This window comes from Syngnathus leptorhynchus, chromosome 11 (assembly GCF_054491065.1).
Source record: "Syngnathus leptorhynchus isolate UIUO chromosome 11, UIUO_Slep, whole genome shotgun sequence".
NCBI lineage: Eukaryota > Metazoa > Chordata > Actinopteri > Syngnathiformes > Syngnathidae > Syngnathus > Syngnathus leptorhynchus.
In genome coordinates this window covers 5,639,547-5,665,248 of record NC_141205.1, presented here as the reverse complement: position 1 = coordinate 5,665,248, position 25,702 = coordinate 5,639,547, and the positions used below count along the sequence as shown (strand labels likewise).

The following is a 25,702-nucleotide window of genomic DNA, read 5'->3' as shown; positions in this document are numbered from 1 at the left end:
GAGGACAGCGAGGACGGGGGGGGGGGGGCAAGGATGGAGATGGGGGTTGGGTGGTGTTCGGGTGTGTGAAGGGGGTGGGGGGGCAGTAAACTGGAGATGAAGAAGGAAAGACAGATGGAGAGATGCAACAACACTCTCACACACTCCAATGCATGTTGGCTTCAGTGAGCTAGCAAAGCTGAGGTAAACACTTGGACTTGGCTTGTGAGCATCAGCAAACGGGCGGCGTGCCTGCTGCTGAGCGTTACACCCACTGACGCAAAGTACGATTTCCCCGACAAAAAGTCGTACAAAGTGTGATACTGAAAAAAACCTACACTAGTTAATATATTACAGCAAATAGAGCTGTACATTGTATCGGACCTACTCCTAAGTACGAACCAAAAAATTGCTGCTGCGGCAGAACCTTAACTAAGGTTCTTTATGCGGAGTGTGTTGAAAGGTCACTTTGACCCATGTTTATTTTCAGAACAATGGTGGGCTCGCTCTGATATTTTGCAATCTATAGTTAGACAAAACATGGCGTTGGACTGATATTTAAAGGGGAAGTCCAAATATGTTGTGGCCCTACCAGTGTAAACACAGTGTTCTGATTCATTTTGCCTCCTTTTGCGATCGACTGAAAATGGTGTCGCAGTGCTCAAGTCTTCAGGTAACAAGTCTGTTTTAAACGTCAGGGATTGTAATTGGGCACTGGGATGTCATTTTGAGTCTACAATGCCATTCTGCCTGAAATGAAAATGGGTGCAGCTTTTTCTGCCTAACTCCTATTTCACAAACGCAGTATTAATCAGAATAGAGGGTTGTGACTCGTGGGGAACTATTATAGAAATGTTTTGACTAGACTTTTGTCTTTAAACAGCTGTAGCACTTTAATGCTTCATTTGTGATTCTAGCCAATAAAGTGGGACCCCTGATATGCACACTGTATATACTGTACAGTGGCACTCTGTAGTACAACCTGCATCTTTTCTTGGGTCAGTCGGTCTGAGCTGACCAATTGACCAGTGCACCTTGATGGGAGTTTGAGTTTGCATGGGAGAGAGAGGGAGGTGGGACCCAAAAAGAGGAAATAATGGGGGTGCATAACCAGGAAAAGGGGAGGGTGGGACAGAAAGAGGGAGAAAAAGAGGGGTGGTGGGCGGGTGCATGTGGGTGCCCGTGAGACGGGAGACAGCGGGGATCAGTCAGTGAGAGAGAGAGAGACAGACAGACAAAAGCCTAGCATTGCTGTTTGTGCGTGCGTGTGTTTGGGAATGAGACGGAGTGCATTCAGAGCCAATGTGCGGACACTGCCTAGCTTGGCTCACTTTAGCTTAGCATCACAAAGCTGGACAGAGGACAGACGCTGGCGAGGAGGACGGGGAGGGTGACGCGTCGAAGGGGCTGCGAATCTGCACTGCTTTTTCTTCCCCACCTGAATGGATTTTCTTTCCTTCTGTCTCTTGTCGGCGCTCCTTGGACGATAGGGGGAAGGAGGAGAGAAGGACTGACGGAGGTATGTCGCTTTGTGCTTCATCGGAATAGGGGATGCTGCGATTTAATGGTTGGGGGTTGGGATGGAGAGCTGGGGAGCCAGGCGGCGAGGATGGCTGTGCATTAGGCGGAAGGCATCAGGAGTGAGCAGTGGGAGACGGTGGCGGCAGTGGCGGCACATTGCTGGCAGTAATGGAGGCTGATGTTTTGTGGTCAAACTGAAGCCGCGTGTGTATGTGTGTGTGTATGTGTGTGTGTATTTGTGTGTGTGTGTGTGTGTGCGTGTGCGCTTGCCTGTCTCTCAGGTATCGCCTATCTCTGCATGTCTCACAGGTAGACGCCTGAGAAGAAAGTGCCACTTCCCACATGTATATGTTTTGGGTGGAAACACTCCACCTCTGGGAAGGTTGTGTTAAATGTGATCTGTTGACATGCTTCGTATTATAGGAAGCCAGTCCAGCATCTGCATATTTGTCTGTCTGGAGCCTTTCCACTCCTTCACCCTCCCGTTTTCTTATTAAGTCTTTCTTTTCGTCTTTTCTCCACTCAATCTGTCTTTTGCCTGCATGACCTCCCCCTCCCCGTTTTTATCCATCCATCCATCCCCGCTCCCTCCACGCCCCTCTAAATGGATCATTTTAGAGCCCTTCTTTTCCATTTTCCATGTTGCTGTAGGTATCCGCTAGCCCACGGTGCGTTTTTTTTTTTTTACTGGGTGCAATCATGAGACAAAAGGCCATGTGTGCATGTTGATGGTGGGGGAGCATTTTCAGGCAGCTTTCTGGCCGATTTAGCTTTACTCTGCACTACTGGCCCTTCAGGTTATTCTTTCTGTAATCTCTCAACCTTTTTCTTTTCCCTGGTCTCAGAACCTTATTTATTCACCTCGTGAAGAAATCATTCACAGCTGAAAACAAAGCATTGGCCGCTGCCAAGAGGAAAATGAGGCAAAAGGCCTGTTTTGATCCCCAATCGGTGGTCGTGTGCATGTTCTCATCACCACGAGCCCCTCCGTGTCAGTCAACCGGAGCACTGAAAACACCCTCCCCCTACTCAAAACACTCCGTCCTGCATGAAAGGTGTCCGCACCAATGTCCGAAAAGCCAAAGCCACTTTGATATTTCATTCTCCACAACTGCCACGAAGGGGGTTCTCTTGAGAGCCTCGCATGGTGGGAGGGAAGATTTGATGGTGATGGTGTTTACAACCCCCCACCCCACCGCCACCATCACTCTCTGACCCCTAAGCAAGGCCATGCGAAGACTGGAAATTGTTGGATTCTGTGGCCGGTAATTTTGCTTGGATTAACCCTTTATTGGGACAGATGGCCGCAACCCCCCGGCGAGCAAACAAACCCCAGTCAGTTTGTCATCATGGCTATGCGTGTGTATTTGTAACACGCACACACAAAAACAGCAACCAAAATAACTGGCAGACGAGCTGTGGCCAAGATGGTGGACGGATCTGTTTTGGCTCTGCGGAATGACGACAGTCTGCTGGCCTTCCCCTGTATACTCTGTGTGTTTATGTGTATATTTCTGGATCCATGCCTCTCCTGGGAAATGTGTGTCTTATCGGTAGAGCATATTTGTTGTGGTTATTTAGCAAATTGATTCTGTAAAAGCTTCTGCACAACAGTTGAGGTCTCTGACGGTTTGCATCTTTTTAAGGCAGAGTCTGAAGTCTCTGAATTTTCTCTCATCTCCTCTATTTAGAGATATGAATAGATATTTACAAGTGCCTGTGATAAACGTCAATTTTTCCTTTATTTTAGCACAGTATATTGCTTTTCAGTCTGTCAGATACATTGTAGGAGGATTTGGGTAAAGGATTTGACTCAAATCTGCTCACCTACTCATGGTGGAATATAGTGAAAGATAACTTCCTTGACTATTTAACCCTCCCCAAAAAATGTGCCGACTGATTCCACCTTAATGCAAAATTATGATAATCTCTGCTTGTGTTGAGCCTTCGAGAAAATCTTTCTAGGTTCATTTTGCAGACATGATTCATGTTGCTTTGGATATGCAACTCATCGCACCTTTCTTGTTCTCACCTGTAGATATATTTGAAAGCTCTGCAATCAGTTCTCATCTGTTCAGTGAAACACTACGTTGAGATTGAATTACATATAAAAATTGGCGGCTTGAGGCAAAACCTGATCGCAGAACAGTCAAAAGATGAAAGCAGGGACGTTTTTTATTGTTACGGAAGCCAAGAAAATGCACGTCATCAGTTGACACTCAAATAGCTCGAGTTAGTACCACAGTCCTGTACCATCTTAAAGTGTTGCACAAAACCTTAATGTATACAATCAATTATATTTTGTATTCCATGCAAATTTATGAGCACTGCCATCTGTATGCCAAACTGCTTAAAATGCACTCTTTCATCAAGTCATGTCCTGAATGACCCGCAAGCCTACACACAAGCCCCAATAAGAATAGAGGCATCTATTTTTAGAACAATTATGATAATGAACCATTGCCAAACGCATTTATGATGTCCTACTTACTAATCATTGCCGTGGTGGCTTTTTTTGGGGTCTATTAGTGTGCATTATTATGGAAAGTCTTTGATGGTTGAAAAATCCAAAAGTTTGGTTATAAAATATAAAAATTATATTGTGTAGATTTATAAAAAAAAAAAGATTTTGCACCAAAACCTATGAACATGATAGTCTCTGAAAATATCAAGTGTTCAGGCTTCTCCTACATGACTCAATGTTTGGATTGGTGTGTTTATCTTAAAGCTAGACGAGCTGGTTAGCCTTCCTCCTGTTGAAATGTTTTAGTACCTAATCTTAATTGGATCGTCCAAATCCGGTTTATGCAGTTTTGCCTTGACAGACATCATTTGTAGTTCCAAATCAACTTACCCGAGTCACTGAGGAAAAACATTCCAACTATGTTGGATACACATAAGTGAGTCTTAGATGTAGGAAATAGAAAAAGGACAGATTTGCAAGTTGCAGTATGAATGTTTGAGTAAAATCGTCGGTTTTGCAGAATCAAAATATTAGACTTCACACCACACTAGAATATCGCAGTGCCATTTTACATCATACAACCGAGGGATTTTAAATTTAGAAAGGTAGCTTTTTTTTAAAGCTTTGACATTCATTTGAGCTTCTTAAGTCGTTAGCGTCAGACAACTGTCATGCAGTTCCAACAACTGACATATTTTGCATTGTTTTTATCTGCAGCAAATTGAACTTTAACCCTTCTGCTCCAAATTCCATCCTTATTTTTTTTTAATTTTTTGAATAAATACATTTTATGTTGAAATGCATTCCCCCTGTGATGATGTAAATCAAGAGGATTTGGTCCATGCCAACTAAAATGCTATCACACTATTTTAGGATGATCTGGATTAAGTGAAATTTAATAGTTTGTGTAATAATGGCAAGACTGCAGAGTAGGCTGATGAGACCTTACAATTTTGTTTTGTTACAACCAATACTTTTTGAAAAAATGAGTGTGAGGAAAAGATACATAAATTAAGTGCTTTTAATTTTGATTTTCATCACAATGTCGCTCTCAAATGATTTTGTATAAAGAATTGAAAAAGCCTACTTTGGGTGGAGTCATCTATCAGCCATTAATACGCAATTATTTTTGGAGCCTTGGGGTATAGTGAGGTCCTCCTCCAAGTTTAGTAAACAGACTGACAATCTGCCTCCCCATTATTAGTCAGAGTTTTATTTATTGTTTTTTGAATTCACACCAACATGTTGCAGCATGTGTTTTCATGGAAAGTAATCTCTTCAAGTGTGGGCTTCCTATTTTCCCTGCTTCATGTGGTCATCAAATTCGAGAATGTTTGGACACACTGACCTGGAGCTGTGTTTTCCTTTGAATTAGTAACATATGGACATGTTTAGTCTTTCTTCTCTGTCGCCTTGTGGTTGCTTTGGAGTTCGCAAAAGGAGAAAGAAGCCTGGAACTAATTTTAGGAAGGTGTATGAGTCAGGTTCCCTTGCATGTTTTGAAATTAGACAAAAAGAAGACAAGATTGGGAGCAAGGCTGCTTTGCGGTTTCAAGCGAGATCTTCGAAGGTTACCTCGCGAAATTTGCCAGCCCACAGCCATGAACGCAAAATCCGAGTAGCCAAGGCCAACATCGTTCTTCTGCGAAACATACAATGTAGGTCAGCGCTAAATTGCAATGTCGTGTCTGAGGGCACAGGGTGCCTTTTTTTTTTTTTTTTTGCTTTGGAGATTTTTAATGAATGGAAAATAAACTGATAATTGTAATACTATCTAGTCATTCCGTTCCTTCACAATTGGAAGGAATTTTACTTGTCACATCTACAATAAGAGGCCATACACGCCCCTAAAATAGTCCCTGGGCCTTTAAATATAGATGAGATGCTTGGATTTGTTTTCCAACGCACACAGTGCTTGAAAAAAGAAGCAATGAAGGTCTTTGTTTACCACGAGCAGGTTTTGAGGAGAATGACTCGAGTCAACTAAAATGTCAAGTCCCACATGTTATAATATGAATAGAACATGTTGCCAAAGAGGAATCTATTTACTTTTTGTGTTTTCCTGTATTTTACTGCTGATTTTGTTAAAAAATACAAGGCTGCGCACGTATCTATTAGTTCAGATGAATCTAACTATCCTCTCAAGTCGGGAAGTCAGTGAGTTCATAAGATTGTAGATTCTTCCAACCTACCAGATGGCAGACTAGCTGTTTTTCTTTAAATGAGCAGGATAAAAGTTGTTGTCATGCATCTCAAGGTGAAGCATTGAGGACTGAAAAAGATTATGCTCAATGGTTTTTGTTGTTGTTTCTTTTTATGGCATGCTGGTTTGATTAGCTCCTCAACTGACATTTCCTTTCAGCCTCTTCTCTCTCATTTTTATATGTATGCATCGTGTATGTTTTCTCCTGGGGATATCAAGTCTTTGAGTTATGCGTCTAAATCTTTCTCATTTCTATGCATGGAATCATAAATGTACGGTCGTTTAGCCAGCATAGAACAGGAACTAGTATGCATGCTTTCCACTTGTATAACTTTGTAGCTTGGTAAAATCTATTGTGCAGAAAATTGTAAAGACTTGAGTTTGCCCATGGAGCAAATTGGTTTGTCTGAAATTCTTCTGAGTATTGTTTGCACAAAGAGAGGATGGGGAATTAGTAACAGGAGATAAACGGACAAGCCATGCTGATTGCTCAGTTATCTATGATTGAAGATTGTCAATTGTCTGGCTAGAATTTTTTTTTTTTGTCGACTTGTTGTTTGCTGTGGTGTAAAAATGCACAGCATCTTACTGAATGCTAATATTTTGTGCATGTTGAGTGTATTTTGATGTGCCACAGCATGACCCCTAAGATCTCACTACTGGATTCTCTGATCCACCTTTTGAAATGGAAATGCATTTTAACGCCACCCACCCGTTAGCCATGATGTTAAAGTTGCAAAGCCGCAAGCAATTCTGGTCTAACTCAACAACCTTCCGCCTTCTTTAACCATCATGTAAGAAAACAACAGACTATGTTTTATTTGCTGCAAATTGAAGCAGCCAAATCAAAAATTGCCGTTTCAGCGTATACTTTTAAAATGACTCATTTGATTGCCAACACTCTTCGACTGTATTTTGTCATCTGCTCCAAAAAGAAGGACAAGGCACATGAGCTTGTTTTACACCCATATTTTACAACATGGCCATTAACAAGTGCCCCGTGTCATGCTGTGTCGCCTTTTAAAGAATGGGCTCTTTACCAGCAAAAGACTCTTAACACTGCTTCTGCTACAGATGACACGATTTGTTACATTGTCCCACTTATTTCAGACTGTGGTGACCTCCATACCTGTTTCTCTGTTCTTGCAGGGTTTGCTTTGTGGTGAGATGTTCATTTCAGCGCTAGCTTCTCAAATTCTTCCTTCTTCAGAAGTGTTCCTTTTCTGAAGATGTTATTTATTTTTCAAAACTTATCAGGACCCATCTCAGTCTCTCTATACGTGGCTCGCATGGCTGTCTTTTGGCTAGCCTTCATTTAACAGCTTGGTCAAAGGAGCTTTTGTTGGAGGCATTGAATTGATTAAGTCTATAGAGATGATAGTGTCTAACCTCCTGAGTTTGAGCCAAGGTTCCACTTTTTTTTCTTCTAAATCTCATTTGAAACACTGACCACATTTCCGCTTTCTGTTTGGTTTTCTTTTCTGTGTGTGCCATTGAATTAGTATCTTAGCATTACCAATTCAATCACATAGTTTGTATTAAATATTTATTTGAGTTATTTTCTATAGGCTGACCTAAATTCCGACCTTTGGCAGGGGGTAAGAAAATCGAAAACTGATGAAATGACAAAATCACATTTCATCAACCATTATTTTTGCTGCCATGAAGCGATGACTTCAAGAAAAAAACAACAACAAGACACCTTTATTGCCAAGACTTGTCACCTTTGATATGATTTATCGCAGCTCTTAATTGGCCAAACCAATTAACCAATTTATTGTTCTTTTGAAAAGGCCCAATATTGCAGCTTTAATCAAATATATAACAAACAATCAATCTATTATTGTGACAAATGAGAACTGCTGCATTCAAAAGATTCGGCAAGCCTTTTGCATGTGCCGCATGCTTTAGCCCAACGTAGCGTTTGCAACCTCACATCTGTGATTAATCGCTTGTCTCACCTAACGTGGCTGCAGTGGGAGGTTGTCCCAAAATCCCCACACATCTATTTTTACCGGTTTATTACCAACACACTTGTAACAGAGTGATTGTGGGATATAACAACTGAATCAGAGGTCGGGGTTGCCTTTTTATGTATTGCTAACTACGGTATAGTTAACAGAAATGAAACAAACGGGAAAACCGAGCTTTGTGGAGCAAATTTGAAAGTTGTATCTGACATTTCAAGAGGGCGCGATTGGTAGTGTGTGGTTTGTTTTGTTTTCTGAAGTGGCCTCGCAGTAAACATGTTTACCATTGACACCACACTGGCCAGCTATCTCATTAAAGGCAAGTGCCAGGTCTCAGTCTTTACATGCCAAGCTGTACTCGCACCGCATCACATATGGCAAATGTTGCACCTTCATGGGAGCTCTACATTCATTCTTCACCTTCGAAGCCGGTGTAAAGGAATAATGTAAACAGACATTGCGCAACATTGATGTACTGTACTGCCGAACAGTGTTTTTGTTACTTTTGCTGTGTATGTCAGCAATGTGTAAGTGATGCTCATCCGGTAGATAGCAGAATAAGTTTTTAAGATGAGATGGTCTTTATTATTTTAGTTTTTATATATTTTTGTTTGGTGGTATGCCATGTGATTTTTGTAATGAAAAATTGGTACGTCGGCTTAGTTAAATTTGGGAATCTTTTTCGAGACACATTCCAACAACGACAACCGCAATGTAAAAGTGTCTCCATATTTTTGTCTTCTTTGTGAAGATCTTTGAAGCGGCAGTCCTTTTTGTTTGTTTGCTTTGTTTATTTACTTCCTACTCTTTTCTTCAGGTACAACCCGACCCCCTCGTGAAGGAGAAGTTTCTGGTGTCGACTACAACTTCCTTTCAGTTCAGGACTTTCTGGAATTAGAAAAAAGTGGAACCTTGTTGGAAATCGGAACATATGAAGGTAAATTCAAAATAATTTGAATGCTTTTGAAGAGGAAACATTTCTATCCAATTGTTCAGTTCAGTTGCAAGGCAAGATTTGGCGTGGTCACTATGACGTTTGCGTTAGCCTCAAGACTCCGACAAGCGCTTTACATGTCGTCCAAAATTCCTCCAGCAACCCAACCCCGTTGATTTGTTTGACATAATACTCTGAAAGAAGTCCGTCACATTCCACCAGACAAACTCAAAACTCTCTATTTGCATACAAAGGCTTTGGCAAATCCCCCAACACACACATACACACACACATGCACACACCGACACACAGCCTAACAAAAACGTTGACCCCTCCCCTGTTGTCCGCTGACTAAAATACCCTTATTTCTCTCTCTTCTCTCTTTTTTTTTTAATCCTGTTCCCTTCCTCCCCCCCTCCTTGGTTGCCTAGGAAACTATTATGGGACACCCAAGCCGCCGGTGCAGCCCCCCGGTGGGAAAGTGATTACCAATAGCAGCGGCGGTGATGCCCCACGGCCAGACGGGCTCAGCGATAGCCTGCCGGGCTCGCAAGAATCCACTCCCCGACGCAGCAAGTCCTACAATGACATGCACAATGCTGGAATAGTGCCTGGAGAACTGCCGCTGGAGGACGACGAGGACCTCCCTGACATGAACAGTAGCTACACAGGTATGCATGTCTGGTAGGAATGTCAAATCTTAAAAGTTTAGTCTCTTTCTAGATATGTTTGCTGGACAAATCTTATTTATCTCATGGGGCAAAGGTCAATCATGTATTTGTCCAATCCACCCAATCGCATTCAACACCTGCAATTCAACACCTGCAAAAATATTAGGCTCTTATAATTCATGTAAAAAGGATTTCAAACACCCTCTCTCGTCTAAACAACTTTCATAATCACCGTAAACATATTCCACATCTGAGTTTGGGCTGGCACCTTTAAATAGAAAATACTTTAATCCTGTGAGTGCACAAACTTTGAAGAAATATAAAACCTCCTTCAACAGCAACCTGACAAAAAAAGTCACGGTCTATTTAGTGTAGACTGTAACACTAGAGTGGGATTTATCCTCTTGCCGCTCCGTTTAGAAGGAATCAGCGGGAGGTTTTGAGTGGTGATGGCTAAAGTGGGAGGCGATCATGAAAAGTGGCAGGAAATGAAAGCCAAAGAGGGAGTGGTTGGGAAGGTGTAAATGGGGGCACATGTGAAGGCAAGCAAGTGACTATAGAGACGCACGCAGGCAGCGAGGAAGGATAAGCCCAAAAAAAAAAAAAAGAATCAAGGAATTGTGGCAGAGCACTTGAAGACAGAAGAGCTTCTTTGGTGAGTAGAGGATTTCTCTGGGTTTGACTAAGTCGCTCTTTATCCGTCCAACCAAAAATATGAAATAGTGCCATCTGGCTGCAAGCAGCAGAGGATGAATGAATACTTGGTGGTTCATTTCAAGAGTGACTAAGTTAGCTTTGTATTATTTAAAATGCTTGCGTGCACAATATTTCCATCCTTTCTCTTTAGTTATTTTAGTGCTCAAGTGTTGTGATAATTTCTGCGATTAGTCGGTCAAATGTCAGAAAGCTGTTTGTGTTCTCGGTAGGTGGCACCAAAAGTTATTTATTTTCCGTCTGTGCCTGTGTGAGCTGCGAAGGTGCCAGTCAAGTGTGAGAACGAGATAACAGGAAGCAAGGTGATAGCACCCCACGGGCCCGCTACGTGTGAACTGCCCACTCAGCTGTCTTTATTTAAGTGGACTGGCTATGTGGCCCTAGCAAGCTGTTGTCTGCTAAAGAGTGCAAACTTGACTCAGCAAGTTGCTTTATTTTGGTTTGCGGCATCACAAATGCAAAAACCTCACCCGTCCTTAAACCGGAAGACAGTTGAACCTGAATGTCTCACGTTTCTTGTCTCTACCAGGAGAATCAAGCGAACTCGACGAGATTCATCGCTCGGTGAGACCCTTCACCCCTCGCCGGAGTGACCCATCCTACTTTGGGACGACCCCCTTACCACCGGCCACCACGGAGAGCACTCAGCAGACTCACCCTAACCTGAGCCATCCTCCCCTGGAGGACCCTCAGGGACCTCTGCCCGATAATTGGGAAATGGCCTACACTGAGAACGGAGAGGTCTATTTTATAGAGTAAGGACTCTCAACAAACTGCATACAACAAAGTCTCTCTATAAATATGCATCATATAAAGGAACAACAAAACCATTCTGGCGTTCCTCTGTGTTCTTTTCAGCCACAATACAAAGACCACCTCTTGGATAGACCCTCGCTGCCTGGACAAGCCTCAGAAACCCCTGGAAGAATGTGAAGATGATGGTATAAATCTCTGTTTGTGTTTTGTGCTTGCGTGTTTTCATGTTTTGGTTATGGGACTGTGCCTTAAGTTCAATGTAAGACTCGGAATGTAGAGCAAAGGCTTCGTTCCACGATCACAGCAGCAGTCGCCAATGACACATTTTCAATTTTAATGTGTTTATGTCAAAACAAAATATGAGTTTCTTAGACGAAATAGCTCATACATATGCTATATTTGTGCACGAAACTTTGCGATGTATGCAGGAATTCCGTTTCTTCTGGTAACACTTTGTATGGTAATGCTTATTTTGTGATTGTAGCACAACTCAAAGCACGTGCATTGTGTGGTTTTCACTGTACAGTATTGGATTTGATTAACTCTTGCCACCTAGTGGTCAGATTTGACTATTACATTTGACTAATGCATTTATGCATTTGTGCCCTCTATCTTCTTCACTCGGACCTGTGATGCTGTGGCGTCTGTCCACCTGCTGAGTAGAAGGGGTTCACACAGAGGAGCTGGACAACGATCTTCTTGGTGGGTAGCCCCCCAAACCACTTCCACTTGTCACCACTTTATTTGCATTTTGCTCATATATACGCATTAAATCCATAATCGCAAAATCTGAATTTTAGCCTGTGAAGTTCCATACGTATATATATATATATATATATATATTTTTTACAAAGGTAGTGGCTTAAGAATGCAGTTTGGATGGTGACTTAAATGTGAATTTCCATCAAATTAGTTTTCGCTACTATTTGCCTCCAGTTCTAAGTCTTAAGCCATGATTGAATATTTAGTCACATGTTAAGTTCCTCATCCGCTCGTCAATATTTAAGTTTTTCTTTTTCAGTCATCATTAAGCATTTTTTTTTAAATGTCTCCAGTCATAACTAATAAAAACATCACCTGAAAAAACCCCATTCAGAAAATGAAAGATTTTAATGACAGTGCCACTCGTTTGTCATCTCGGATTGAGACATTTTGCCAAACACGAACTTGACCTTATACGGCCCACTCTTTGGGATTTTGACTTTTCACAAACAGTTTGCACTTACAAATATGACCATTAAGCTAGTGTGACACATCCCAGTCATGTTCACACACGCCGACGCACATGAATTCATTCATCACAGATGATAATTTATCTGGGAGAGACCGTTATAATTAGCATCTCTTAACGGATGTTTGTTTGAGGCAAACGGGAACATGTTGGCAGCACATAGTAGCCTATCATCTACTTGTGATAGGAAGTGTCTGAAGACACTCTACATGAAACATGTTAGGTGAGCTCTGATGAATTATAATAGCAGCACTTGATGTGGCTGTCATGCTTTTTCTGGACCTAGAATGACAGAAATGCAATTTTAATAAGCAGTAGGCTTAAGAAACGTTCCATTACCCAGCTGTGAAATTAAGAATGATTCTTTCCCTTTAAAAAGACATTACTGCAGGATTTTTTTGTTGTCATCATCCCTTGAAGTGGCATAATACAGAACACAAAATCCCTCATGATTTGACATTTAATCACGAGTGGGTTGAAGCAGTCTATAGCTTCCAGAAGCTGCAAAAGTGGAGACGCAACTCTGACAGTTAACTTTTGTCTTCTTAGCAGCTTCTTTTGTTAAGCATCTTAGGCGGCGACCATATTAAAATCATCAGATCAGATGAAGCTCCTTCCTGTAAGACGTGCTCGATATTTATCGATCAGCGCAATTCAATACAGGTGGGCAAAAGGAATGCAATTAAGTGCAGTTCTATGAGGATGAGCAGTCTTTGGCACTTTATGAATGTCAGCAGCTCACGCGTGCACAAATTCACTCGCTGAGGCGGGTGTTTTCTTGAGAGAAATCAATCAAAGGGGTGTATCCAGAGAATGAGAGGCAACGAAAACATGTAATTCATCACTACTGGATCGAGTAGATGGCGTGGGGTGCGCTGAAGGACAAAGGCGAGCAAACGCTGGACGGGCACGTATACTCGTCGTGGAGTGGAGCTGGCACGGTGTGAAATCACACGGGTGATTACAATTTTTCACAGCGTGATGCGTAGCGGCTTTCCGTTTAATGTTCCATTTGAATACATTTGGATTATGATTCGCCTTGCTCGCCTCCTGCGCATCACTCCAGTCTTGAATTTCTGACCTTCTGTGCGGCCTTTATATTGGATGCAATTTATAGGAATCACTTTTTTTTTTTTACATGAAAAACGAAGCAGATCTAAAGGTGCAGGGATTACTTTGGCTTCCGCAAACTAAAATAATCACGTATCAGAAATTATTACAAATTGATGTGACGACATAATCAGTCATGATGTTGATCGCATTTGACCTTTTATTAGCATCTGCGGTTGACTCCATCGTCCTCATTGAAAAGCACAGCACGACTTTTCACATTAAGACTATCGGAATGCGCAACGACGCGCATTCATAGAATTTGACTGGTGGGTAAACATTTGTCTCCGACATTATGGAGGAAATCCATAACAATTACTGTTGGCAAGCAGCTTTATTCACTTAAAACAACACTAACCAAAAAAAGAAAAAAAAAATCAGGGCTATTTTTGCTGTGAACCGTTCATGTACCCACCTCCTGTGCCATTTGTCCATCTGCCCAAGGGGACTTGTTCAGTAGTTATCTGATGTGTGGAAATGTCAGCAGTGTGCAGGGACAAGAGGACAAGCAGACAGCATAGGGAGTTGAGGGGTCACTCTGGCCCTGGAGAGCCACTGACAGACGATGCAGAGGCAAAAGCTTCTCTACTGGAAGCCGTGTTAGCTTCCTTAATCTTACCCGGATGGCCGTGTTTTCTTCCCTTTCAGAACTTCCACCTGGATGGGAGAAAATAGATGATCCAGTCTATGGCGTCTACTATGTTGAGTAAGTGACTGTCGTGTATCAATTCACCAAGCACACGCAATGAATGGATGCACTGGCTGCCAAACAAGAGAATTGATAATGGCTTCAGTCATTACATGCGCAGCCACACTTGGTCGTTTTCTTTAATGTAGGCCATTTACTTTACGTGGTTTGAATTACATGCGGTGTCGAAGTGTGTGTGTGTGTGCACGTGCATGCTTCCCTTGTGTGAGACTAAACATGAATTCAAATATGTTTTATTGTTTTTTGTGGTTGCTCATAATAGCTCTCGGGACTACGCCATCATTAACTCTCTCCATAATTACATACATCACCTTCATGCTCTCATTGTAATCATTTCTCCTCTCTGACCTTTGCCCTCATCTCCAATTCCAATTTCCTCGTACCGTTCCTTTTGGGTTGAAGTCATATCAACAGGAAGACTCAGTACGAGAATCCCGTTTTGGAGGCTAAGCGGCGCAGACAAGTGGAACAGCAACAGCCGCAAGTGCAAAGCCAGCAGCCACCTGAAGGTGAGCACCAACTTATATGGGCATCATTTCCTTTCTTGCTTCTTCGTCTGGAAGCATATGTGAGAGATTCTGTAGCCATTTGGACTTCAAATTTGTGATGCAAGGATTCTGTTGGGATTCGTAGGAGGTGTCTTTGAAAACTTTCAATCTGGCGCCTTTCATAATTTGTTTCTTAATGATTAAAATATTGATAACATTAATGATGTAGCAATTCTGCCAATATTTAACCAAAGTTCCTTGCCTTATAGTCAGAGTTATTTTATATGCATTACAATGTTCCTGTCAAGCTCCAACCTTTGCCCGTTCAGCAGAAATTCTTCGATTCCACTCGATAACCAGCTGGCTTTTCTCCCATCTGAGTCCCCCCCCTCCTCCTCACTACCTTTGAGCAGCTCTTTCAACCACTTTTTCACCCAGGCATTGATTATACAGTCGCCTGCTCTTGGAATATTAATGAAGATGGTAGTGTGGTCTGTGCCTTGATACAGTTGCAAGGTCATTAATCAGAGATGCTATGAAGAAAACGGGGCATGCCAGATTTTGGTGCACTTACATTGTTATTCAACAGCGAGACGTCAAGTGTTAAAAGTTTCATGATGTTTGCACAATTTATTTTAATCTGGGTATACACGCTTAAATGTTGCTCAGTGGAGAGATGTGAAATCAACGTGTAGTTTTTAGGTTTGTATAATTAATATCCTCTATTTAAAGCAGCTTTTCTTCATATTTCAGCCTTTGTTCCTGTTTTATAAACATAACTTTTTTTGTTTTGATGATGGAGGGCACCCAATGTGTCTTTCCGGGCCTCTACGAGAAAACACACTGTATGCCTTTCTCTATTGCAGAATGGATCGAAGACTCAACGTTTGCCGGGGCCCCTCTAACAAGTTATACTGCCAACCACCAAGAGACTTACAGGGACCCTCAACCTGGGCCCACAGTGCCAATGGGACAAAAACGTACGTTTTTCGTTCAATTAATCGACACGTTTCAAGTGGCGTGGGTTGATGTGTTTTTTAATTTGCGAATTCCATTGTAGAGGTTTTTTTTTTAATGTCATATATGCATTTGTAAGTGGAACAGATCTTGGTTGCCTCCTTTCAATTTGATTTGTTTTTGTGAAATTGGGGCTTGTTGCTTAGAAATGTTTTGATGTTCTAAAGTTAGGACCAGATGTCTGGAAGCTAAGTGTTAGGAGCAGCCATTCTTGGGCGTTAAATGTCACACAGTGTTCACGGCTGTAGACAGGTTACGGCGCCTCTAATAAGACATTGAAAATTGCAAACTGGCTTCAACCCTTCCGCCTTGCGCTGCTGCTTTGAAAGTAGCACAGCAAGCTGGGGAAAAGCTGGCAGAGTGTGAAAGGGGATTTTGACAGCTTGCTGTTTTGTCCGAGATATTCCCTCAGAGGTAGAGTAACTGGGTTCATTTCTAGTTTCCATACGTCTTCGTCTAAATACAGTAAGAGGCTGTGTCGAAATGTTTCAATTTGGGATTTTGAATGAAATTGAGGCTAGTTAGTTCACTGTTTTGTGTTTTTGTGTGTATGTTCATATAGGATGTATGTACTGTATTTCAAATTTTCATCAATTAGGCTACCCACTAACACGGCCTGTACAAAATACTATTTTGGATTGCTCGGATGACACAAATAGAATCCCAAACTGAGTCATTCCCTTTTGGCTTTTGCACTGGTGCATCTGTTGCATTGAAATGTAATTACCGGGAACTCAATGTTTTCTTTTCAGGAGGAAAGCCTTTCTTTACCCGGAACCGATCTGAACTAAAGGGGACTTTCATCAATACCAAGCTGAAAAAGAGCCGCAGAGGTTTTGGTTTCACTGTCGTGGGAGGCGACGAGCCAGATGAGTTCCTGCAAATCAAAAGTCTGGTCCTTGACGGACCGGCCGCCCTCGACGGCAAGATGGAGACAGGTTTGGGCGCTCTATTGATCGAAGATCACAAACACTTCTTAATTACATTCCCTGGCTACTGTTTGCTACAAATGCAACGTTCTAATTTCTTCTCACGTCTTTGTTGTTTTCCCTCCCCAAGGTGATGTCATAGTGAGTGTCAACGACACTTGCGTGCTCGGCTACACCCACGCACAAGTTGTGAAGATCTTCCAGTCGATCCCAATTGGCTCTATGGTCAATTTGGAGCTGTGCCGAGGTTACCCTTTGCCCTTTGATCCCGATGACCCCAACACAAGCCTGGTTACCTCAGTGGCCATTCTTGACAACAAAGATCCCATCATAGTCAACGGTCAAGAGGCCTCCAACAATACTTACGATTTGCCGCCCAGTCACAGCAGTCAGAACAGTAACAGCGGCTCCACCAACGGCGGCGGGGCAGCCCTCAATGGCCTCCCGCGACCTCACAGCCCCTCCGCGGAGGCGACCTCTGACCTCGCATCCCAACACGGCTACCCCAGTGACGTGGTCACCCTGGCCTCATCCATCGCAACACAACCGGAGCTCATCACCGTACACATGGAGAAAGGCGACAAGGGCTTCGGCTTCACCATCGCCGACAGCCTCGGCGGCGGCGGGCAGAGAGTAAAACAGATTGTGGACTATCCGCGCTGTCGCGGTCTCAGAGAGGGTGACATCATCGTGGAGGTGAACAAAAGGAACGTGCAGAGTATGTCGCACAACCAGGTGGTTGACTTGCTCAGCAAATGTCCGAAGGGGAGCGAGGTCACCATGCTGGTGCAGAGAGGTGAGTCCAGACATATTCTCACTTTTTTGTCAACACGTAAAACGTTATTAGCAGATTAATTTGAATATTTCAGCTTTTTGTCTCGCTAAGGGGTAGCAGAAGGTAAAAGTAAAATTCTATAACTTTTACCTTCATTCTCCTCTCAAACCTCCAGTGGCCTAAAATGTTGTTTGATACAAATTGGACCACTTTCTGTGTCAAACTGTCCATACTTTGCTTTGGGGCTACTTAAGACAACTGAACCATTTTGGCTGTGTGTTTTTGTGCGGGCAAATGTGTGCGAATGTGTTTGGTTGATTTCTTTGGTCATGGCCAAAAATGTCAAAAGGAGCTTGTCAGATGAAAGGCAGCCAAATAACGCTGCCGCCTGGCATGTTGTTTGCTTGCTTTTTTCCCCCCATCATTTTCTTTGATGCTCTGACTTTTCCTCCCGAGTGCTATATGCTTCAACACGCAGGAGTACACGATCCCATGATGTAAACGAGACTTCTCGTTATGTGCTAAAAGAGGGAGCCTTTTTTATGGCCTTGTGTAAACACTGCATTCGTATCTTTTTATGTCCTGCAATTAGGGAATGAAATAGTGTTAGAATGCAGGAAGTCAATGGAGCATTCATCAGCATCGCTTCATGCACGACGGTGACGTTTTTCAAAATGAGGCAAAACATGACTGCAGCTTACATCGGATTTATTGCAGATGACTCACTACAGATATATATTTTTTGCATTGCTTTGTCTTTATCAGCCTTGCAGTTTGTGGTTGAATTACTTTAAAAAAAAACATTTTAGTAACATTCTGAGGGAATGGTCCAATGAACGAACACATAATGGCAAAATTAGTATTTGGATCCACAATAAAAAATAATTATTTAAAAAAAATTAACTACTTCCTTTGCTAGCTCTTTGGAATTGAGAGACAAATACTGACGTCATTGTCACTCATCAGATCGAGTTCAAAATCTGATTGTTTAAAGAAAAGTTTAAAGTCCAGAGGCTAATCTAGTTTAAATATCTTGGCAAATTTTTATTCAACAAGTCAATGATTGAAAACCCTTTTCAATAAAAGCATTTCCTAATGTTTTAAATCCATAAGAATATGTGTTACAATTTTTAAGTCGCAACCATTTTTCAGTCACATTTTGCTAGGCTATAAATATTTTTTTATCTTAACCGTATATTTTGCAGATAGGCACACTAGCATTTAGGTGAAAACATCACGGTGCCTTAATTACCTTCCCGCTTTCCACTGTCTGCCTTTATGTTGGGTCTGAATATGATCAGACATTAAATCACATGCTGGAACGAAGAGGAGAAGACAACCAGGATGAGTTTACTCGCGAGGAGAACGATAGAGAAAGGAAGCTCAGTTACAATCTCCACCAGTTCTGAGTTCCTCCTCCACGTGCTCCTCTTTTTAATGTCTTGGTTGCCCTGGTTACAGAGGCGTTGCTACACTAAAGGGAGGGGAGATAGTGGCTGTAGCAACGCTGATTAGCTAAGGAATGTAGTGTAGTGTGATCTAGCACTCGTCGGCCTTTGACCCCCGCATTGGGACTGCAGAGTCTGCTTTCTTCCCCCAACCAGTTGTCCTCTCCATGAGTGGCCGACTCCTCCTGACTGTGATCAGATAACTTGAAGCACGTTGAATGTCGCTTACCTGTGGAACAATGCAACTAAACCCTTGCTAAGTTTATCTTCTTAGTAAACTAACACAACACATAATAATAATAATATCTAACCCTACTTAAACATTTCAACACATATTAAGTAAATGTAAGGTAACTGGTATACAGTTCCTTAAACGAACATTGAGTAAATATGGGATAACTTTAATGTGACTACTAGAAACTGTATATATCCAGTTTCTATCATCTACAATCTATGAATCAAAGCTACAGTTAACTAAAAGGAATGAAGTCCCTAAACAAGGAACATCTCGCAAGCAAAGAAGACCTGCTCATTGTCATTGAAGACTTCTTACAAAACAAACACAAAAGTAACATAAGGACAGGAAGGAAACATAAGGCTGACGGGGATCAAAAGACATTCCTTGAACCAAATAGAAAGCATTTAGTTTAAAGGAGAGTCGTAAACTCATAAAGATAAGGCCTCCTGGTCTGGCAGGCCAAGGCTTCCCCCGAGATTATTCCAACACTTTATAGTCCAGCAGCAGCAGCAAACAACACGTAGCACGCTGGCCTTTAATTGGGGTCCCGATGTCAACGTTGCTTATTAAATACATACATCTTCTTCCCATTCTGTTTTGCACACTTTGCTTCCATCCATCAAAGGTTTCTTCTCCATGAAGCAACACTTGCAGCATGTGTGCCAAGTCACGCTTTTAACGTTAGATGTTAAACTGTAATAACTTAATTGGTGGAGAACAATCATTCTTCCATCAATTTCTGCTTTTTTTTTTTGTTCCTTTACTCTGTAACCCCTGCTGTTATGTATAAGCCAGTGGCCGTGGGCCGCCAGGGACGCACATGCTTATTATGGCAGTGCTGCACAAAAGCGCTCCTCTCTTTGACTTTCTTGCTAGCATCTCGCCATCCACGCATCAGCTCATCTTATTGATTTTTCCCTTCTCCGCTGGCCTCTGTGTCGCAGTAATATGTCTGAGAACTACTCATGATCACAATGTTTGAGAATGTCTTTAAAGTGATTTGTTATTAATTAAACGCCGCCCGTGTGATATTTAGCCTCGCTGTGCCTCCATTGTACAAAATGTAAATTCCAGCACCCGAAGTTGCGTGTTTAAGTTAGCGGGTCCATTAGTGATGCACACCTCTACTAAAAAGTCCTTTGTCAGCAAAACCTAGTTTGGGTTTTCTTGAAATATAGCCTCTCAGTACCCCAGCAGCTTGTCATTAGTCATTAACGTGAAGCCTCGTTGTTTCTGCTTTTCTTTGTGGGGGGTTACGGCCCTCCAATGAATGGAAGATATTTTTTCCTCGGCTTGGGCAGCTGCCTGTGGCCGTGCACTGTCATGGAGAAATGCAGGAGAAGATAAAGAGCAAAGTAAAAAGAATTACATTCAAACAGGTCTTCAGTAAATGAAGAGTCAATTGCCGGAAAAAAAAGTCAGACGTAGGATACACTCGGGCATGCTCATTCTTACAACATAACACCAGAAGGTGTATTTCCTGATGCTTACGTGTGATTATTTTCCTCCCTTTGCCCTCAAGTGCAGTTTAAGGGATTGATTGCACCTTTGAAGAAAGCAATGTGTGTTTTCTTTGTCTGTCTGGGAGGTGTGCATTAAATAAGACCCCCCCCCCCCCCCACACACACACAGACACACACGAGTGGGTCTTTACCTGTGTACTCTTACTATTATAATGAAAAGCAAGTTATTAACAACGAGCGTCGGCGTGTTCACCGATGTGAACTTGACGTGACCCGCATATAAAAAAAAAACAACTTTCAGTTACTGGCATGCCCATTCACAAGCGCCGTGTAATGCAGACAGTGGAGAGCACTCACAAGAGATAAATGTGGATGATGAGTCCCCGTGCAGACCAAAGCGGGAAATCAATTCACTGTACGGGCAGGAAGCATTGTTCTTGCCCACTTTGCATTAAAAATTCTGCTGACTGCACCTTCCAGTGGCACCATAACCAACAGCAATGCGGTTGTGAAAAGCCAACGGTAGGCAAGCCGCTGTACGCTCACAATTCACCTCTGCTCATTTGGGATGCCAGGGGGCTTGAGCTGGTGAATCATTGCTTATTGCGCAGGGCAAGGTGAGTCTTCCTCAGCCCAGCCGATCTCGCTCTGTCGTCACACCTCCGCAGCTACTGGTTGAATCGTAAATCTTTTGTTTCCATGACAATGCTCTACTGCTAATCTCCTGCGGGGTCTCCCGGGTGGAGAGAGATGCGTGTGGGAGGAGGGGATTTTACCCACTTAAAAAAAAAGAAATATTTGTAAAATATGTAGATAATATAATAATAATAATAATAATAATAATAATAATAATAATAAATAAAGAAGACCATGCAGGAAGCTATATATCACCCATAGAAAACTAAATTCAAGCATTAAGCATGATAAATCAACCTCAAGGAAAATGCAAGACGATTTCATAATGTCATTTGGGTATAATTGGTCACGAATTTCCAAAAGGTGAAATGTCATATCCTGACTTCAAGCATGTTAATGAGAGCCTGTGACTCCTTTACTGTGCATTGAGCAACTCACAAAACAACTGTTGCTGGGCGACATTCTGTCTGTCTGTCTGTCTGTCTGTCTGTCTGTCTGTCTGTCTGTCTGTCTGCCTGCCTGCCACGGTAACTGGGCTCTCATTGCTATGGTGACAGATGGAGCTGGCTGTTGGAGACCAGTGCAAATTTTGCCAATATGTGCCCATACTGTGTGCACACATCTTACATCTTAATCTGCTTATTACTCACTGCCAGTTTGGCTTTGACAAAACAGTGTAACACTTAACTGCATGGCTGATCTTTAACATTTACTGGGATCAGGAAAATACAACTTTCATCAGCTCACCAAAAATGAAGCCTTTTTAATAGTAAGCCACAGTAGCTATGTTTTTACATAGTCCAGTTTGTAAATACATCCAAATGCTATTTTTAACCATGAGTGGGACTGTCACACTGACATGTTTTCACTGCTCATGCACTTATTCCCCTGCCTATGAAAGCAAGCTTGTTCTCCAGGCGGATAATATACCGCAAAAGTAATGGTTTGGCCCATAGTAAAATTCATTATGATCTGATATCTGATGGGTCATTAATTCCAAAAAATGAAATGTATGAAATGTGGTGCCTAAAGGGGTCCACATTTTGAGGAGTCCATTATTAACTGTAAATATTGCATTAAGATTTGGCTGGCAAAATAGGGTTTTATAATTCAGGGCAAAGGCTTTAAAAGGCACATCTGAAGGAAAATGGACTTTTTAATGCTTGCATGCAAATGTGTGGGTCCCTGGAGTGCCTGACCACCCATCGAGTGTGAAATTATACAACTTAGTATATCTTTTCTCTCTACCCGTTTCTCAAAAGTTGTTTAAGCGAGCTGACGCACTATCAATGGTAATATATCCTCTCCTTTAAATCTCTCCCATGTCAACTGATATACAGTATTTTGAGTTTTTCCAGCAAGTGCTAAGTGATGATAGCTGCATCAGTAATAGCATGACGTCATTCTGAGAGAAAAAGAAAGACAGAGCGAGAGAAAGAGATGTTGTTATCTACCAATAAATTCAACCAACAGTTGGAACAACAATAGCAATTAAGAAAGGGAAACAATGGAGGACATTCAGCATTTGTGGTTTCCTCCACATCACTCTTGATCTCCTGAGTCAGCCAACCAATGGACAACATTGCGTCGAGCTTCACCCTTTAGGTAGCATTCTCTCTCTAGAGCTTGTTGATTTTATGTCAAACAACCTCTTTGAGACATTTTATTCTGGTTTTAGAGCTGGTCAGAGCATTAAAAATGCAAACAGCGAATGGCCTGCTTTCATATATATATTTATAGTTTGTCTTTAAAATTGATAACTTCATTGTCTTTCATTTTATACCTTTAAAAACATTTTGCCACTTGATATTGTCTGAAAATGACATCACATGTCCTGAGGATTCAGGTAAAGACCAATTACGTAATTGTAAAGGGTTGATGGACAGCAGGTCCTATGGTAAAGTGGTGTGTAATCCAAAGCCAGTGTGGTGCTTTGACGCCATGCTTCACAGATCTATATATACATCTGATTTATATGAGATTGTTGTGTACTGTTACTCCAAAAGCAAGGCTTGTTATCGATTGAGCATAAGTGAACAGTGGGGCAGAGGGAAATAATGGAAAGAGAGGAAGTGTTGGGGGGGTGTAGACATTTGTATTCATGAATGAGCCTAAATGTCTAGGAGATGGCGTATGAACACTTCAGATCTATCTAAAGAACGTAAAAACAATATTGACCTTTTTTTTGTACAATAAATCTGCCAGGCTTGACGCATTTTCGACTCACACGATAGCACATTGTCGGTAGTTTTGACATTCCTTCTCTTGTTGTCATTTCCACAACTTCTTGCTATTTTTCCGCCGCACCAAGACCGGGAGCTCATTTATACGCTCGACTTTGTGTCTTTGTGGGCTTGTCTGCGATCATGATATTTCTGGTCGCTGATCAATCACGGACGGCCCCCTTTGTTGTATTTTAAGCACGCTTTGATTTGTGCAGTCAGTATGAAACTGTCTGTTGGGTGTGTGCGACTGCATGGATGTTTACCAGAATGTCGGAATGGGTTGGAGAGGGAGGGGGGACTTGGATAGAGGGGCGTGAGAGAGGGAGGCTGATGATGCTGAGGAAAGAAGAGGGAGGGAGGACCGTGTGCAAGGAAGTGAGTGAGCGAGCGAGTGAGAGAAAGTGGGTGAAAAAAGGAAAAGGCAGCTGGAAAGGGAGAGCCGAAGAAGACGCGGCAACTGCCTATAGATGCTGGAGCCTTCGACAGTGGAGCGTGGCGCTCAGCGGACGCGCGAAGATGGTCTCAGTAAGAGGGGAACTGACGGTTGCCTATAATTTAATGTTCAGTATCTTGGATTCCTTCTCCATGGGTAATGCTACGGCCAGGAAATCCAGAGCACAGCCCGCTCTGCTCCTCACTTGCACTTGCTCTTTTTTTTTTCTTTTCTTCCTCCAGCTTAGTTGCTCTCCAGGATTCTGTCCTCTCATCTTAACTCAGAATTTCCTTTTGACACGCACACACACACGCACACACACGCACATGCATGCATGAAATAGCCAGGAACTAGAGAGCGCAGGGTTAGCCCCCCGGGCTGGCCCCACTCTTGCGCTGCAGCAGTCAAGGCAAGCGCTGTCCGCGGCAGTGATGCAGATAGATTGTGCCGCCTGCCCTCCCCACTACACACAAGCTCACTAAATGCCAGTCAGGCAGATCAGGGGGAAGAGACAAGTGCACAAGCTATACGAACATTCTGACATTGTTTTGAAGTCGTTTTATGGCAATTTGAAGAATATCATATTCTCCTCTTTCTGGTCTTCACAGGAGTGGCACCTGCAAAGAAGAGCCCAAAACTGGTAAGTTTTTTTTTCTCCTCCCTTTTATATTTGAATCCTCTGTCTCACGATTTCTGTATTTGTCTTTTGTTCTCCATCCTGTGTGCTGTTGTCTGGTTGAGGGACATTTTTCTGAACTTTGATCACTTTTCATTCCAGCATTTAAGTGAATTGTGCAAGGTACAACCTGTGCTGGTGTCAGCTGTCTGTTTATAGACATGCTATGTAGTGCGGGGGTGGAGTCCCTGTAGCTTCGCAGCTGCCACCCCTCCTCCTCCTCCCCATCAGGGGGAGAAGATGGGGGGGTGGCTCGGGTGAGGGGCTTTGATGCGCCGTGAGCTGGGTTGCTAACACTCTGTTGATGCTCGAGCGCCTGGTTCCAAGTGCGCCGTGTGAGTGTTGAATATATGATCACGGCGGAGAGGCGACCTCATCCTGTGATGTGTGCCGCATTAAGCAAGAGAGCCCCGTTGATTTAGCCTGACTGGACGTGTTTGTCAATTTTGTTTTGCAGGATGATTTTGAGCTGGCTCCTCCATACCGAGATTACAGTAGGAGGGTATGTCATGTCATTTGGGTGGGGGTGGGGGGGAGGGAGTAATGGTGTTGGGTAAAGATGATGATGGTGATGGGTTTGTGTTCTATTACTGTGTTGCAATTTTTTGTGCAAATGATATTTTTCCTGGATTATCCAGATAATCTGTGCAAATGACAGCCCGCGTAATTTCATCAAAATCATCAAGTGGAATGTTTTTGAACCAAACTCCCAGTGGTAACAGTATCCCTCGTTGAAGAGATGATGGCGGCCACCCATCTGTGCCATCCAACAACTCATCAATGCGCAAATTCATGCTGCATGGAATACCTCCGCATCATTGGCTGCTGGAGATTGAAAAAGGAGAAAAACTCAACTGTGTGAGCTTTGTCCTCCTTTGACCTCAACACTATTGAGAACCAGTGGAGCATCCTCAAGCGAGAGTTGGTTCTCCTCCAAACGGCAGCTCCGGGACGTTAAGCGGAAGTCTTACGAAGACATTCAAGCAGAAACAATCTTAATGGGTGCTAGAATTGTCAAATTGCGTCCAAAGTTATGCTGACTATCATTTGCATGGGCTATTTAGGAAATATCTGAGAAAAATATCATTTGGAGTGCAGTGTAGTTACCAGCT

The 25,702-nt window shown here is 42.6% G+C and overlaps 1 protein-coding gene across 5 annotated transcripts in view; it reads left to right on the top strand.

Annotated features, from left to right (window-relative positions):
• The window catches only part of magi1b (membrane associated guanylate kinase, WW and PDZ domain containing 1b), a 63,591-nt gene that overhangs the window by 23,590 nt on the left and 14,299 nt on the right, over window positions 1-25,702 (top strand). For 4 of the 5 annotated variants that reach the window (XR_015067527.1, XM_085923235.1, XM_085923236.1 and 1 more), the window contains exons 3-14: window positions 8,955-9,074; window positions 9,503-9,742; window positions 10,986-11,211; window positions 11,315-11,397; window positions 11,876-11,914; window positions 14,202-14,259; window positions 14,665-14,771; window positions 15,617-15,730; window positions 16,520-16,705; window positions 16,827-17,492; window positions 24,523-24,554; window positions 25,048-25,092. Coding sequence is in view for 4 of the 5 variants with exons in the window: in XM_085923235.1 (XP_085779361.1) it covers window positions 8,955-9,074; window positions 9,503-9,742; window positions 10,986-11,211; window positions 11,315-11,397; window positions 11,876-11,914; window positions 14,202-14,259; window positions 14,665-14,771; window positions 15,617-15,730; window positions 16,520-16,705; window positions 16,827-17,492; window positions 24,523-24,554; window positions 25,048-25,092 (1,916 nt within the window). In the remaining variant the exon portion in view is untranslated. The remainder of the gene's footprint in view (window positions 1-8,954; window positions 9,075-9,502; window positions 9,743-10,985; window positions 11,212-11,314; window positions 11,398-11,875; window positions 11,915-14,201; window positions 14,260-14,664; window positions 14,772-15,616; window positions 15,731-16,519; window positions 16,706-16,826; window positions 17,493-24,522; window positions 24,555-25,047; window positions 25,093-25,702) is intronic. The other variant, XM_085923238.1, reaches the window with a different exon arrangement.